Consider the following 13,172-nt stretch of genomic DNA (forward strand, 5'->3'; position numbering starts at 1 on the left):
TACATACATGGCTGATTCACACAGGATTAGGATCACAGATGATCTCTGAAGTTATTACAAATTACTAGAAGAAGAATCGAAGAAGAATCGGGGGGAGACATTCCCCTTTATTGTCACACACACACATGCAGCACGGCACACGGAGGTGAAATTTGATTTCCGCCTTTGACCCATCCTGGTCGTCCCTCCTCCGCGGCAGACCAGGAGCGGTGGGCAGCCAGACCGGCGCCCGGGGACCCATTCTTCTACGTCACCATTGGTCAGGTGGTGATCTTCTTGCATGTTTTTAGTGGGGGTATATTTTAGTGGGGGTATATTTTTTACGGAGGATACCCCAGGTGAACACGGGGAGAACATGCAAACTCCACACAGAAAGGCCCTCCTCGAGCAGCAGGCACCGAAGCATGGTGGAGGACACACCCGGTGCCCGCAGCGAGATTCGAACCTGGGACCTTCTTGCTGTGAGGCGACAGTGTTGCCACTGTGCCACCGTGCCACTCTAGAGGTCCCAAGTAATACTGATCCCATGAGAAGAGGGATAATGAGCAGAAACGTCTATCTTGTATCACACATCCTCATGTAATGCTCTTGTGTGATGTTATGGTGGTACCTACCACTGAGAAAACGTGTTGATATGTTGAGGCATGGTTATGGAAATTTGCTCGACCTCCTGGTGAGCCACATTTATCACAGTGAAATGGTCTGCAGGAATATTTTCATTCCTAAACAGCACAGAAAGTTGACACAATTCATCAGTCAATGCCTCATTGATGTTAGTCATGTCTGACATGACCAAACAGTAATCTCCTTACAGAATCTTAAAGTCTTGATCGAGCTTTGGCCTTATGACCTGCAGGACTTACTGTACTATCTGCACACATCTACAGGGGTGCTTGTTAAACAATTATGCTGCCTTTGCAATATGTTTAAATATCCACAACAATTAACATGTTTTTACATCTCTCTGATAGTGCAGTATGTGACTATGATTGTGCCGTTAAGATAAGATAAAACTTTAATGATCAATGACAGCAGTAATAGCAAAAATAAATAGGGGATGTAGAACAAACAGACAATAAAAAGGGATGCAAAATAAAATCAACTATATATATGTACATTATATACAAAAGAGTAATAAAGCAAGAGTTAATGGTGTTATGTAGTTTTTCTGGTGGATCTTCACAGACCCAAACATTTCCTTCGTTTTGAATATGTGTCATTATTGCCAGCAAACAAAAACACTCAAAATCTATCTATCTATCTATCTATCTGTCTGCCTGTCTGTCTGTCTGTCTGTCTGTCTGTCTGTCTGTCTGTCTGTCTATTAACCAGCCCAGCTTTACCAGGTACACTCACATGCACTCTGAAATCCTATTAAGAAATTGTTAGTTGAACCCAAAGTAAATGGATACTGAGCTAATCAAATTATAGGTTTGAGTTAGAGGCTTCCTTTAATGGTGTTTAGGTCATAAACACATTTTGTTCAGTTAACAGTGCTTCATTCAATTTAAACTGTATACACACAGATTCTCTAAAGGGAATCTCTCAAGTATTTGTGTTGGACCTGGTCATGACAAGAAATGCTGTGCTGGTTCTTGAGTGCAGTGCAGGAAGGAAGGAAGGAAGGAAGGAAGGAAGGAAGGAAGGAAGGAAGGAAGGAAAATGTTGAAAAAAATTGTACAGTGACCTTTGGGAGTCATACACCCCTGTTCTGTCGGATAACAAGTGATTAAACTCCAACAGATAATGCGCTGAATTCTCATGCAGATCCTCTTTGCTCATCTTCTTGATCCACCCTGAGTCTGCCCCTGGGGGGCTATATAACTGTATCACATGCAACAGGTTAAAGAGCAGACCCTTGGCTGCACTGACAGTGATCTGACCTTATTCTACTCTGCCAATCCAAATCTTAATTTGCAAAGATGGAGAACGGCACAGAGGGAAGGAACTTCTACATCCCAATGAACAACAGGACCGGGCTTGTGAGGAGTCCTTTTGAATACACGCAGTATTATTTGGCAGATCCATGGATGTTCAAACTGCTGGCAGTCTACATGTTCTTCCTGATCTGCACTGGCTTCCCCATTAACTTTCTCACACTGTTGGTCACAGCTCAGAACAAGAAGCTCCGACAACCACTCAACTTCATCTTGGTCAACCTGGCTGTAGCTGGACTGATCATGGTCTGCTTTGGATTCACTGTCACCTTTTATACGTCCCTGATGGGCTATTTCTCCTTAGGACACTTGGGCTGTGCTATTGAAGGATTCATGGCTACCATTGGAGGTAACATTAAGGAAAATGGATGCTTACTTGAATTTATCACATATATTGGATGTTCTTCCATTTTATCATGACTGGTCCCATGAATATTGTTCTGTCTGTAAGATGGAGCTCTAAGCTGGTACAACAGATGGCAGGATTTGAAGGTTCTCATCACAACTTCTGTTGTTTTGTTTTAATCAACAGGTCAAGTGTCTCTGTGGTCTCTTGTGGTTCTGGCTATTGAGAGATACATTGTGGTCTGCAAACCCATGGGTAGTTTCAAATTTACAGCCACACACGCCGGAGCAGGTTGTGCGTTTACCTGGATCATGGCTTGCTCCTGTGCTGTCCCTCCTCTCGTTGGATGGTCAAGGTAAAAAGTCACTTCCCTAAAATGGATCAGATGACCCTGCCCTGTCCATCAGCAGTGGCACAATGTCCTTAATTGGAGCACCACACCACTCTTTCTTATCAACATGGCTGTTATTTTTGCCAACTTGTCCATTCTTCCTATTTGGTCTGCAAACATTTTATTCATCAAACCAATTACTCAGCTGTTGCTACGTGCTGAAGTTTATTGATTAGGTCCACTAAGGACACAGCAGAAGGAGGGTTAGGGTCACATGATGACACAGGCTATAAACAAACACACAGGTCAGCCTTATTTACTGCAAACACCAATTAGACATTGCAGAGCTGCTTCCTGCTTCAAATTTGGCCAAAAATACTCCTAAAGTTCTCTACAGTGCATGACTATAACACTGTTTGTGAGTGTTATCTCTCATTTTTTTAATCAAAAGGTTTAAGATGATCAATGTGAGCTCAAGGTCTGTCTGGTCATGTGACTGTCTCATGTTGTCCTGCTGGACTTTCTTCTAGTGAGGTAATTGAATCAAGAAAAGAAAAGAAAAGAAAAGAAAAGAAGTCTTTTTTTTTTTTTTTGTAAAGGAAGTCAGGACCTTGGCTTCACACTAGCACAGCTCCAAGAAACATCTAGTTTCACCCATTTAATCAAAAACATTGCAAATGTAAATTAAATCTTCTTCTTCTTCTGATTCTTCTTCTAAATATTCTTCTAATATATAATGTATTGGGGGAAAAGTGTTATAACTGTTGTTCAAAACACCGATTAAACGAACAATTTCTTAAAAGTTTGTATGTTCTGACAATGGGTGTGGTCATGTTAAGTTTGATTTTTCTTATATCCCTTTTAGCCATTCATGACCGCACTAATGAAGCCACCCACTGATGCCTGAAGTCATGTGAATAATCTTGAATGATCTTGACTTTTGTAGTTTCATATTTGACAAACAAATTCATCTTTTCTTGAGATGTGCTTCAAGTTCCATTGTACAGCTATACCCACACCAGAGGGAAAATTCTTCTGCATGCACTTCTGCATATCATAACATGTGACCATAATACATTAATATTTCTATGTAATCTTGCAGCATGCAGTTAGCTGAAAGTAGAATATAATGACATGTTATCATCTACACATACCTGACAGCAAGTAACCATTGCCTGGTAGCACACATAAGATGGTACGTGTCTCAGACAGCTGAGTCTCCAGGATGTGACTTGTGCCCTACTTTTGGTGCCTCTGCTATTATGCTTTAAATTATCTGATGCTCACATGACAATTCTTCACAAAATCTTAATATTTCCTCTCTACAATGGCCTTTGATATGACATGTTGTACAGCACCAGTCCCATTTTAAACTGATGTGTGTGATTGTCATAATCTTCTCTCAATGGTCATAATATATAATGTTAACGTTAATATTACACATTTTATGTCCTGTATTTCCAGGTACATTCCTGAGGGAATTCAGGTTTCCTGCGGACCCGACTACTACACTCTGGCTCCAGGCTACAACAACGAATCATTCGTCATGTACATGTTCAGCTGCCACTTCTGCGTTCCCGTGTTCACCATCTTTTTCACTTATGGAAACTTAGTGTGCACCGTGAAGGCGGTAAGAGACATTTGCTTTAATCCAATTAGACTGCTTTTTTCATATGTGATTGTGGATTTTCAAGCATATACATATAACACTGGAGAATATTTTCAACATATAGTACATTCAAGAACATCAGCTGTTGTTCGGTTCCTATAATGATACTGACAGTGGAGCTGTGTGTAATTGGGATGAGCAGTTAAGTTAAACACCAACCAGAGCTAATTGTGATCATCCCTTAGGACAAGCAGCTTCTAATCAACGTGGAAGTGTTCAACAAGATTATGACAAGAGGCCATTTGTCATCCTGTGCAGTGTCTCGTCTCAAGAAAGCTTTGTACTAGCAAAACGTAGTGTAGCCACAAGTGTCAGACAGTAACTGATGTTGAACTTATTTTTAGGCTGCAGCCCAGCAGCAGGACTCCGCGTCCACCCAAAAGGCTGAGAAAGAAGTGACACGTATGTGCATCTTGATGGTACTGGGCTTCCTCCTGGCCTGGACTCCATATGCCAGCTTTGCTGCATGGATTTTCTTTAACAAAGGAGCTGCATTCTCAGCCACGGCCATGGCTGTCCCTGCCTTCTTCTCAAAGAGCTCAGCCTTGTTCAACCCTATTATCTACGTATTGATGAACAAACAGGTATGGCACAACTGATCTGATAACACTTCAACGCTTTAAAGCCCATATTGTGTTTAGAAGCAGTAACTGTGTTTTAGCTCTAAGCGGTAGGGATATTTATATGTGTTTATTGGTATTATAACTTTTCCTAGAACAGCAAACCACATAGTGTAACATACAGTATAACACAGGCATGATCATATTTAATTAGAAACCTTAGCAGTGCATTACAAATATATTAATGCATAATATGCACAAATCATGACTCTTACTAGTTTTCTGAGACTCTCAGCCTTATCTTGTGTCCAGCTTAACAATAGTGCAAAGATGTATTTCTAAATAAATATGTATCCCATTATAAATCTAATTATAGCACTTTACAAACAAAGTCAATCCAATAAACATATTTCATATTCATATCAAGTGTGCAGGCATATTTTAAGGCATTACAGCTGTTTTAGGTTATAATGTGAATTATTCATTGTCTGTTTATACACATTGTTTGAAGGAGTGTTTTATAAGAGGAATTATTATTATATTTGTATTTTATATTTAAACATCAATAACCAAGAAGTGGTTTATCCACCATATGCAACTGTATTTCTTATATTTTTAAATGCTAAAGGAGCATTATTGTTAGAATGTGTTTTGTTTTTGTCCGATGTTTAATGATTCCTCACTTTCTAATCATACACTGTGCTGTGTTTTTAGTTCCGTAACTGCATGCTTACCACTGTTGGAATGGGCGGGATGGTGGAGGATGAAACCTCAGTATCAACCAGCAAGACAGAAGTGTCCTCTGTTTCCTAAACACAGAAGAATCTCAACAACTCTAATGGATTTTTCACATGGACTATCATTTGGTTTCATTCAGTAGAGTCTCTGAGAAATACTGCAGGTTCCAAGTCAACCAAAGATAAAAATCCTTCAAATACTGTAAGACCCACAGTATGTGGAGCTTGCACCACATGCAGAGCACCAGTTTTCCAGCTACCAGGGATCAGGAAGTCCTGCTGTTATGATAAAGGAAACATCATAACCACGAAACAGAATGTGCTTTGTTATTTCTAACATCATCATCTGTAAACAAACTGTACTTGCATTTAATGTTCTGCTCTATTAAAACTTTATTCATTTATTTATTTGAGGGCCAGAATTTATTTTCTTGGCCAATTGTAAATATTTTCTAAATACTTATGACATTGAAAATGTAGGTTAATAAATGAATGCATCCAAATGTGTCTGCTTATTTGTACTTGTTATAAATTGCAGTAACTTAAACTGTGACTGATAGCATCTTCAGTCCTTTTGGGTCCACACATGATTATGAATGGGCGGCAGATCCATGAACTGTATAAAACATGGACATCATCTCCATGATGTCACCCATGGGTTTCTGAAGAGCCATTGTGAAGCTCAGTGACAGTGGGCTGTTGCCATCTTGGCAGTGCTTGATTCTGCCAGCCAAATGATCTTCAAGCCTTAATATAATCTAACTGAGTGATTTATATGAAAATTCACCCCTGTGTGGTTGTCATGAATGGGGAAATTAGCTATGAATACCAAAACTGTTTAAATAGCAGGTTGTAAACATGTATATTTCTGCTGTAAAGTTGGGCATTTTAAAATGGGAGTCTAAGGGGGATTGACTCACTTTTGGAACCATCCTCAAGCAGCCGTTTGAAGAACTGAAGTTTTTCTGCGTTGGCTTCATTTTTCAGACCTGGAGGATCCCACAGTCCAAAGACATGCAGCTCAGGTTAACTGGTGACTAAGCTGCCCCATAGTGTGTGACCCTGGGCATACCTCCTGATGCCCAATGCGAGCTGAATTAGGCTTCAGCCTGATATCCTGAGGCATAGATGGACAGATGGATGAGTGCAATGTGCACTGACCAGTTAAATCATTGTAAGAATCTTTCATATATAAAGGGTTTGACAAAAGCAGAAGAAGGAAAGAGCAGACACACTATCAATGAATACATTTGCAAAGAGGATGGAAGCAAAACAGTCCAAACAAATAAAATAAGGTTAAAAGATATTCACTGCAATTTGTGTTTAGTTCAACTGTGTAACGTTCAAGGATTGTGTGATCTTCCTACATTTGAGTCAGTTTACTCTGGTTTTGCCCAGTAAGGTCACAGCATTGGTTTTGTTTATCAGTGCCTTCCGAAAAGACCCACACACCCACAGCTTAGCCGGCTTGGTTTATATTCAGGAATGATCATGGTTAAAGTTTCCATCGACAGTCCAAACATGCCACGGACAAACAAGTCAGATGGGCAGGGGAGGGTATTTGTATATATGCCAATGTCTGCACATCTACAAATACCTTGTAAAGCACAAGGACACAAGCGTTTCTCGCCACCCATCAAATGCAGATTTGAACAGACTCCAGTCCACTTGTACTCTGAATAAGAACAATCAGACAGAATATTAAAAAGTGAAAGAAGGAATAACACTCAACACACACACACAAACACACAAAAGCCTTAAATGCATTAAGACCCGCATTTGCTCAGCCACCATTTGGTGTTTTAAGCTGTGTGTGTACAAGTTGTGGTGATTAAGGTGAGAATATTCTGGAACTGAAAGGAAGTGGATGGGCTTACTGTCTGTCCCCTTGCTTAGCACTGACTGGTAATGGCAGCATCACATATAATTCATATTCATATTATTCACTTCAACCCAGCATTTTACTGTTTTTGATGACACAGAAGATAAAGTTTACAAAAAGGAGTGATTATGAGCTAGATTCATTGTACTGTAATGTTGTTTAAAACAAATAATATATTTCATGTGATGAAGAAATTCATCCACCTGGATAATTACAGTTCACACACCAGAGACACATTTTTAAAAGGGCGAATAAACTAATTTCAACAACAGTGCATACACAGTATAGTATTGTTTTATGTCCTTTAACAGTATATATTGTCTACCTGAATGTAAAGCATAAAACAAGCATGTAAAAAGAACAAAAAGATTTCATCTTCTCTCTTCAGTCATACAACTGATGACTGAAAAATGAAAGATGATGGGATAAAAAGAGAAAAGTATTAAAGCAATAGAGTAATGTAAAACAAAAAAAGAGAGAGAAATATATAAGCCAAAATACTGAATGTCTTACAGAAATAGGAGAGAAAACAAGCTGCTGTGAGAATTCAATGACAAGTTAAACTTTAAAATATATTCACAATATTAACAAACAACTCGAAACTTTCATACACCTTAATATGTTCCTGTGTTAAGATGAATTAGGCTTTTCAGGATTACAGGAAAGACTTATTTTCAATCCCCTTGTAATCCACCCATTGACCAGTATAAAACGACCTCTCATCAGCAGAGAGGTTGGGCAAAGTTGGTCATCTGATTCGAAGAAGACTTTTGGATTCTTCACAAGAAGACGCTCGACAGAAAAACAGACTGGTGAAGATGGCTTGGGAAGGAGGAATGGAACCCAATGGCACGGAGGGCAAGAACTTCTACATCCCCATGTCCAACAGGACTGGGATTGTGAGGAGTCCTTTTGAATATCCACAGTACTACCTGGGAGACCCAATCCAGTTCAAACTGCTGGCTTTCTACATGTTCTTCCTGATCTGCACCGGTTTCCCCATCAACTTTCTCACACTGGTGGTAACGGCTCAGAACAAGAAACTCCGGCAACCTCTCAACTACATCCTGGTCAACTTGGCTGTGGCTGGACTGATCATGGTCTGCTTTGGGTTCACCATTACCATCACATCTGCAATCAATGGTTACTTTGTTTTCGGACCGATGGGTTGTGCCATTGAGGGATTTATGGCTACTCTGGGAGGTATGATATAGGAACTTTTGTGACTTTGCTACTGCATATTTCTGCTTTTGTTTTCCATATTTTAAAACGCTGCCTGAAGTATCCACTGCAAGTATCTCTAATAACACAACTACAATCATAACCAGATGTTGCCGTTCCTTTCTTCTCTCACAGGTCAGGTTGCCCTCTGGTCATTGGTCGTCCTGGCTGTTGAGAGATACATTGTTGTCTGCAAACCCATGGGAAGCTTCAAGTTCACTGGAGCTCATGCAGGAGCTGGAGTTGTTTTTACCTGGATCATGGCTCTGGCTTGCGCTGCCCCTCCACTGGGTGGCTGGTCCAGGTAATTTGCATATCTAACATATTTAGCAACACTAAGACAGAAACATTCAGAGGAACTAAACATCAAAGGAAACTTCAGCCCCTGTGTTCAATGAATCTTTGTTCACTGTGATAGTTAAGCATGGACAGCGGGAACAATTAGAGCAACCAAAAGCTATTACAAGTAGTTACAGTGTTATTGAGATGTGAACCTATCCTTTAATTTGGGTCATATCTGAGGCAGCTTTATGCCACAAAAAGAACCAGAATGTCAAAATTATCAGAACTTTTGACATACAATTTCAACATCATAATTTAGGACCTGATATAGGACTGGAGGAAAACATGAATGTGACATCACCCTTTGGTCTCTGACAGATTGATTTAAAGCCTTTTTAATTGGGTCTGAGTGAACAGACAAGTAAGTTAAACACCCACCACAGCTAATTGTAATGATCCATTGGGGCAGCAGCCCCTAACCCCCATGGAGCTAAGACGTAACTCCCCAATAAGATTAAAACAAGAGGCCATTTGACACACTGTACAGTGTCTGAAGAAAGCTTTGCACTGGCAAGACTTAGTGTAGCCACAAACTAGTAACATTAAAAGTTAGAACACTGAAAGTAGCCATCAAAATAGCTGTTTAAATAACACTAAGTATCTACCCAGTGAAAAGACCACTTCAGAAATGAAGTCAAGAAACCAATCAGTCTTTTTGTATTTTCATTGGGAACATGGAGGGGGAGGCCTCCCTCAGTGCTAATCACCACAGTGCTGCAATAATTATTCTGATCCTTTATTTAAGTAAAAGTCTAAAAATACCCCATAGCATAGCAGGAGGCATATACAGTATTTCCCTCTGAAAGCTAGTTAAGCAGAAGTGTACAGTGTCCTAAAAAGTGCTGTAGCTCAAAACTGTACTTAAATACAGAACTTGCATGCAGAATATGTACTTAGTTAAGTTCTAGCACTGCACTGCCCTGTCTGTATGCAAATATACAGGTTACAGCTAACAGTGTGCACAGTACAGTAAGTACAGTGTTGTCTTAAGCAGTAAGTAAGCAGTAAGCCGTACAGCAGGATGACATGGTCATTAAAACAACAGCAGTCAACAACGATTTCAGCTGAAGCAGTCTGACACAAAGAAAGAAAAGCTGCTTGTGCGGTCTGAAAGGGATTTTCCTACAGAGAACAAAGAAGTGAGACCTCATCCAAACTGCCTGCAGTGGCTTCTTTCATTATACTACAGCTGATGAAATGGGCATACCAGCTATTGTGACTAAAACAGATCCAGTAAAAGTCAGAAAAGTGCAGCTTACTTTTACATGTATAAATCACGTTTTAAAAGCTGATTATGTGCAGTGGTGTTGAAAAATGATGCAGTTGCAACATGTTTCCCTCATTTTTTTAGCGACTTCCTCTGCTGTGTTCTCACACAGGTACATTCCTGAGGGTCTGCAGTGCTCTTGTGGCCCTGACTACTACACCCTGGCCCCAGGCTTCAACAATGAATCTTACGTCATGTACATGTTTATCTGCCACTTCTGTGTCCCAGTTTTCATCATCTTCTTCACCTATGGAAGCCTTGTGCTGACAGTCAAAGCTGTAAGTCTTATTTGTTGTACTGGACTGTTCTATAAACAGCACCATGTGGGTTTGACTGACTGAGTCGTCCCTCCCTCCACCATCCAGCATTTAAGTCACGTGTACTTTAATACCTACATCATTATCATTTTAATAGTTTTTTTTGGCCCTTTTTGTGTAGTACTGTCTTTGACTACACTGGAGAGCTCTATGTAAGACTCATTTAGTAATATTACTACTTTATAATATTACTGTCAGTGTTAGTTGTTAACACTGATGCAGGTCCCTTTGTCACAGAGTAAAACATGAAATATTCTAGTATTTGCAGAGCTTTAAAGTGCACTTTTCACATTACTAAAATGCCAAAAAGTAAATCCAAACTGAATAATTTCGTGCTAAAAAGAACTGATCTGCATTTTTCTGGGGACCAATATACTTTTTTTAACCCACTACGTTAAACCCATGATCTGTTTCACAGCTGCAACCAAAAATTTTGCCCTAAAAGAAGATCGCAAATCAAAAACTAGTAATAACATACGGTTCAAGATCCAAATAAATGTTCTGTTTATTGACTGACTGATCAATCCAGTGATTCATATCAAATGTGTTTTAAAGCAACACAACGTAGGAAGGACTTTGTGATTGACTGAACAGAACTGTGCTTCACATTGTACTGAGGCTTGTATGTCTAATCTGTTCAACACATTTCAGGCTGCAGCTCAGCAGCAGGAGTCAGAGTCCACCCAGAAAGCTGAAAGGGAAGTGACACGCATGTGCATCCTGATGGTGTTAGGATTCTTGGTGGCCTGGACTCCATATGCCAGCTTTGCTGCATGGATCTTCTTCAATAAGGGAGCTGCGTTCTCGGCCACAGCCATGGCCATCCCTGCCTTCTTCTCAAAGAGCTCATCCTTGTTCAATCCTATTATCTACGTATTGATGAACAAACAGGTCAGCTTAGTGTAACTCTGCCTCACAGCCACACCAAAGATAGACCCAACATACCCCATTATTGCTATGTTGAAACTAATGGCTTTACTAATGGTTATTAATAAAGCACACCTTGGACATTAATAAACCACTATACGCTAATATAATATAACATAATCATGTCATTATAGCTGCTTGCAACTATGTTATAGTGTAGTTATAAGCACCACTTGCTTTGTGCAATGTTTATAAATGCTAGATAGGCAAAGTGTTACCACAATAATTCGATATTGTTGATTTGCTCAATGAGATTTAAAGGGAAATGTTGTTATGCTGAAGTCCTGTTTAATTTATCAAGTATACCATGCTTTTTGGTCAGTTGTTTTTTATCACAACAGGACCAAATGAGGGTTTGCACAACCGTGTTTGATATCTTACCACTGTGTGTTTTCTCCTTTTCAGTTCCGTAACTGCATGCTCTCTACAGTTGGAATGGGCGGCATGGTTGAAGATGAGACCTCAGTATCCACCAGCAAGACAGAAGTCTCCTCTGTCTCTCAAGGATAATAACGGCACAACTCCGGACATCCTCTTCCCTGATGTCTTCCTGATTCTGAACAGCTGTCTTGAAATGAAAATAAGCAAATGGATATGGTTGTTTCTGCGGCAAGCTGACAGTAATGTCAGAATGCATGCCTTTGGCAGCATTTCACTGTGCACATTCTTCGTTTGTGTGCACCTGTGATAAAAACTGGACTCCAACATCACATGAACCACAGCTAGAAGAGAATCAAGCAAAACATCTCTGAAACACAGTGTGAAGTGTTTTCTTGCAATAACGATGATGCTCTGTTTGGATGTGCGAGTGAGTGAAAATCATCTGTGTATGCTTATGACGCGAGAGGTTAGCATATTTGTTGGCTTCTGTCATAATATTCTGTATATATTTTATAAACAAAAATGTAGAAAAAGTTATTAAATGCATGCATTAAAAGATGTCTTGGTTCTTTTCTTTTTTCTTAACATTTAAACAATTCAAGTATTTCTTGATTCTCATGTTCTTTTGATTCCACTTATCCTGTAGACTACAGAGCTGCATGTACCACTGATTTGTATTTGGTAATGAGTAACTGGTTACTTGTATTTTTAAATAGGTGACAAAGAAAAATCAACATTCTCTCTTGGATGTAATGAGTCCAACATCACATGTAACTGTGTAGCTTACATGTTCAAACCTGAGGGGAGACGTGCCGTATCGCACCATATTTCATAACAGGAACTTAACAAGTACAATAACTTCAATAAGCAGGAGCACTTTACAAAGCTGGATGTGCAGCACACACTTTATTCAGTGACATGACATTTCTGAAAAAATGTGTCTTCTTTTAAGAGTAAACTCTAGTAGTCCGGAAAGTCTGAAAATCCGAACCTTGATCCAGTTGCGGTCACCAAAATATTCCAAGTCAGTGCATGCATCTAATGTTACTCACCAGTGGAAGAGGTCCAGTCCGTCTGGAGAGCGATGGTCTTGCCAACACCTGGTAATGAGCCAAAAAGTCCATATTTCATAGTTCACTCGCTCTACAAATATTCACAGAGAATGACACAGCTTGTTTTTGTTAGCCAGCTGTTGAGTCTCAAACTGAGCAGTTTTTTTGCTTTCTGGGATCCTGATGGTGAGTTGTTTTTTTTT

General features: G+C 39.7%; 2 protein-coding genes across 2 annotated transcripts; both read left to right on the plus strand.

Moving 5' to 3' along the window:
• The first annotated feature begins 1,922 nt into the window (after nucleotides 1–1,922).
• On the plus strand, nucleotides 1,923–5,799 carry LOC143338648 (green-sensitive opsin). The gene is made up of 5 exons (XM_076759207.1): nucleotides 1,923–2,286; nucleotides 2,470–2,638; nucleotides 4,079–4,244; nucleotides 4,628–4,867; nucleotides 5,558–5,799. Exons 1-5 carry the CDS (start codon nucleotides 1,923–1,925, stop codon nucleotides 5,654–5,656), a joined length of 1,038 nt encoding a protein of 345 aa, XP_076615322.1. The 3' UTR covers nucleotides 5,657–5,799.
• Nucleotides 5,800–8,193: 2,394 nt separating this feature from the next.
• Nucleotides 8,194–12,475, plus strand: LOC143338654 (green-sensitive opsin-like). Its single transcript, XM_076759221.1, has 5 exons — nucleotides 8,194–8,665; nucleotides 8,819–8,987; nucleotides 10,405–10,570; nucleotides 11,261–11,500; nucleotides 11,942–12,475. The coding sequence occupies exons 1-5, from the start codon at nucleotides 8,281–8,283 to the stop codon at nucleotides 12,044–12,046; spliced, it is 1,065 nt and encodes a 354-aa protein (XP_076615336.1). The 5' UTR covers nucleotides 8,194–8,280; the 3' UTR covers nucleotides 12,047–12,475.
• The last annotated feature ends 697 nt before the right edge of the window (nucleotides 12,476–13,172 follow it).

The sequence above is a fragment of the Chaetodon auriga genome, chromosome 2 (genome assembly GCF_051107435.1).
Source record: "Chaetodon auriga isolate fChaAug3 chromosome 2, fChaAug3.hap1, whole genome shotgun sequence".
Classification (NCBI taxonomy): domain Eukaryota; kingdom Metazoa; phylum Chordata; class Actinopteri; order Chaetodontiformes; family Chaetodontidae; genus Chaetodon; species Chaetodon auriga.

Coding starts and splice junctions, on each gene's coding strand:
- LOC143338648 (XM_076759207.1), top strand. CDS start 1,923: ATGGAGAACGGCACAGAGGGAAGGAACTTCTACATCCCAATGAACAAC. Junction 2,287..2,469: donor ATTCATGGCTACCATTGGAG/GTAACATTAAGG, acceptor TTTAATCAACAG/GTCAAGTGTCTCTGTGGTCT. Junction 4,868..5,557: donor ACGTATTGATGAACAAACAG/GTATGGCACAAC, acceptor CTGTGTTTTTAG/TTCCGTAACTGCATGCTTAC.
- LOC143338654 (XM_076759221.1), top strand. CDS start 8,281: ATGGCTTGGGAAGGAGGAATGGAACCCAATGGCACGGAGGGCAAGAAC. Junction 8,666..8,818: donor ATTTATGGCTACTCTGGGAG/GTATGATATAGG, acceptor CTTCTCTCACAG/GTCAGGTTGCCCTCTGGTCA. Junction 10,571..11,260: donor TTGTGCTGACAGTCAAAGCT/GTAAGTCTTATT, acceptor AACACATTTCAG/GCTGCAGCTCAGCAGCAGGA.